The sequence below is a fragment of the Oryzias melastigma genome, unplaced genomic scaffold (genome assembly GCF_002922805.2).
Source record: "Oryzias melastigma strain HK-1 unplaced genomic scaffold, ASM292280v2 sc00426, whole genome shotgun sequence".
NCBI lineage: Eukaryota > Metazoa > Chordata > Actinopteri > Beloniformes > Adrianichthyidae > Oryzias > Oryzias melastigma.
Window position 1 is genome coordinate 23,772 of NW_023417022.1, and position 2,438 is coordinate 26,209.

Below are 2,438 nucleotides of genomic sequence, written 5' to 3' on the forward strand. Positions count from 1 at the left end.
CATCCTTTTTTAATCCTTTTTTCCCTTAAAGTGTCCCTTTAAGCCAATTCTGAAAACACGGTTCAGACCCAAATTCCTTCAATAATCTCTGTCCTATTTCTAATCCCCCCTTCATCTCCAAAATACTAGAAAAAAATATATAATCTTCTCCATAATCTTCTCTCTTTGATCTTCCTCTTCCCTCCAGCCCGTCTGGTCACCATGGGGAGCCGGGCCTTCAGCCGCTAGGGTCCTCAACTCTTGAACTCTTGACTCCTTTCAGCTTTTAAATCAAAACTCAAAACCTGTTTAAATCTGCTTTCCCAAATTCATAACTTTCCCTCATCTGTAATCTGATTTTATTAAGATGTCAACTTCTTTATTGTGTTTTTAATGTTTATATATTTTAAGTGAGGTTCTTGTGTTTTTAGATTTTTTTACTTTGTACAGTGTCCTTGAGTGTTTTGAAAGGCGCTTTCAAATAAAATGCATTATTATTACTATTATTATTTGAATTCTTGTCTTGTGGGGAAAATAAATGTAATCTATTTGTTCCAAATTTTTTAAAATTTCTTTTTCTGAACCCCTAGTTGGTTTGTCCATCTTAAACATTTCCAGAATGATTCCCATCCAGTCATGCAGGGTATTTGTTTATACTTCTCATGTCACATACTCATCTCTATTCGTCTCCAGAAAACCTCTTTACTTGATATTAGACCCCTGAGACCGAAGCTTGAGCAGGTTAACCTAACCTGTCAGTATATTTGCCATCATTTACCCACATGTTGCGAATATTTATTGTTTGGTCAAGCTTTGGTCTGGACACAGATACAGTACCTGCTCAGGTACTTTCTGAAGGTCTTGTCCCGTAAACCGTAGATAACCGTGCTCAGAAACCGAGGGAAGATCTGCGTTATGACAAACATTGCAAAGTATATTGAAATCATCTGTTCAGGGAACAAGAATCTAAAGAGCTGCAGTAAAAAAGGATGCACGTAAGTCGTCATGCACAGCAGCACCTGGAAGGCGTGCAGCAGGATGGTGTTTCTGGCCTTTGTGGCGTCTGTGTTTGCTGCTTTGGCTGCAAACAAAACTTTAAAATAAGCACAGAACAGTGTCAGCCAGACCAGCACGAAGAATAAGATATGAGAAGCGTTTCTCTTCTCCTTACTGAGGCTGCTCCTGAACATGGTATCTCTTTCACATAGAACTCTGGAGAGGAGGAAGTGCTGCTCTGTGGCTACAAGGATGAAGACGTCCGGCAGCACCGACAGAGAGCTCACTGCCCAAATCAACCCAATAGTAATGTATGTTCTCTTCACTGTACAGATGTAGTTGTAGCGCAGCGGAAAGCAGATGGACATGAAGCATTCTGTTGCCATGACAGCCAGATTCAGAGGTGTGTTCATGGTGCTGATGATGGCAGGGAGGATGAGGAATAGGCAGATGAAGACAGGGATGGAGCCTAATGCAAAGCTAAGGATGAAGAGAGAGATGCTGATGGTCAGCTGGATCATGTCGTTCAGCACCAGGTGGGCGAACAGGATGTACCGCGGGTTGGACCGCAGGATCTGAACCAGAGACAGAGAGAAACAGAACCAAAAGTCAAAAACCAGCCCATACAGTCAAGATTTTTATCTGACTTTCCAGTTGTTTTTCTTATAGTAGGTGAATAAAAGTCAGATGTAAATCATACTACATTTTGAAAAGGTGTATGTATGTATAATACTGGTATATAAAAGGGTTTGAACTGAAATTCAAGAGTTGAGTTTTAAACATTTTGTTATTTACTGTCCCACCTTCAGAGGAGGAACTGAAAAGACAACAAGTTTCACAGAGAAAACATGCAGAAACTATTTTACCTTGTAAATCCTGTTTATATTTGTAGATGTTTCATTAAAACATAGTTATAGTGAGTATTGATATTTGGTAACTCACAGGCAGTAAAACACTTTTCCTACATTTGCTGGACGCATTTTATGACACTTTGTCCAAACTAACGAGTCAAATCCAACATGGTCAAACATACTATTGCATACACACGTGTTTAAATACACACGTGTTTAAATACACACATGGTTGAACACACACATAGTGCTTCCTAAACGTGTGGACCATCGTGGCGTTCACAGAGTTGATGGAGATTCCCAGAATGACAACGATCAGATTCTTGTCCAGAGCCTGAAAAAATGAGAACATGTAATGGGCAGATCCCGTCCCATTCCCGACCCCGACTGTGGAGTTCATCCCAGCAGCTGATGAGAGGAGAAGAAATCCTGATCTATGGTGCTGCTGAACCTGAACTGCCTGATGTGTTTGTGGGAGGTTGTAGAAATCACTGAAGGAGTGTTTAGAGGAGTCACATGACCCCCCACCCCCCCGAAGCTCAGGATACCTGATTGGCTCCTACGCTACAGGTGTTTCTTTTGCAAATGCCCACCCCCACCCCCCACTGGAGT

The 2,438-nt window shown here is 41.3% G+C and overlaps 1 protein-coding gene across 1 annotated transcript; it reads right to left on the bottom strand.

The window, feature by feature from the left end:
- Positions 1-785: 785 nt before the first annotated feature.
- On the bottom strand, positions 786-2,226 carry LOC112141335 (odorant receptor 131-2-like). Its single transcript, XM_024264443.1, has 2 exons — positions 2,071-2,226; positions 786-1,550 (listed from the first exon to the last, which is right to left on the bottom strand). The coding sequence occupies exons 1-2, from the start codon at positions 2,224-2,226 to the stop codon at positions 786-788; spliced, it is 921 nt and encodes a 306-aa protein (XP_024120211.1).
- Positions 2,227-2,438: the final 212 nt, after the last annotated feature.

Coding starts and splice junctions, on each gene's coding strand:
- LOC112141335 (XM_024264443.1), bottom strand. CDS start 2,226: ATGAACTCCACAGTCGGGGTCGGGAATGGGACGGGATCTGCCCATTAC. Junction 1,551..2,070: donor ACACGTTTAGGAAGCACTAT/GTGTGTGTTCAA, acceptor TCTCTGGTTCAG/ATCCTGCGGTCCAACCCGCG.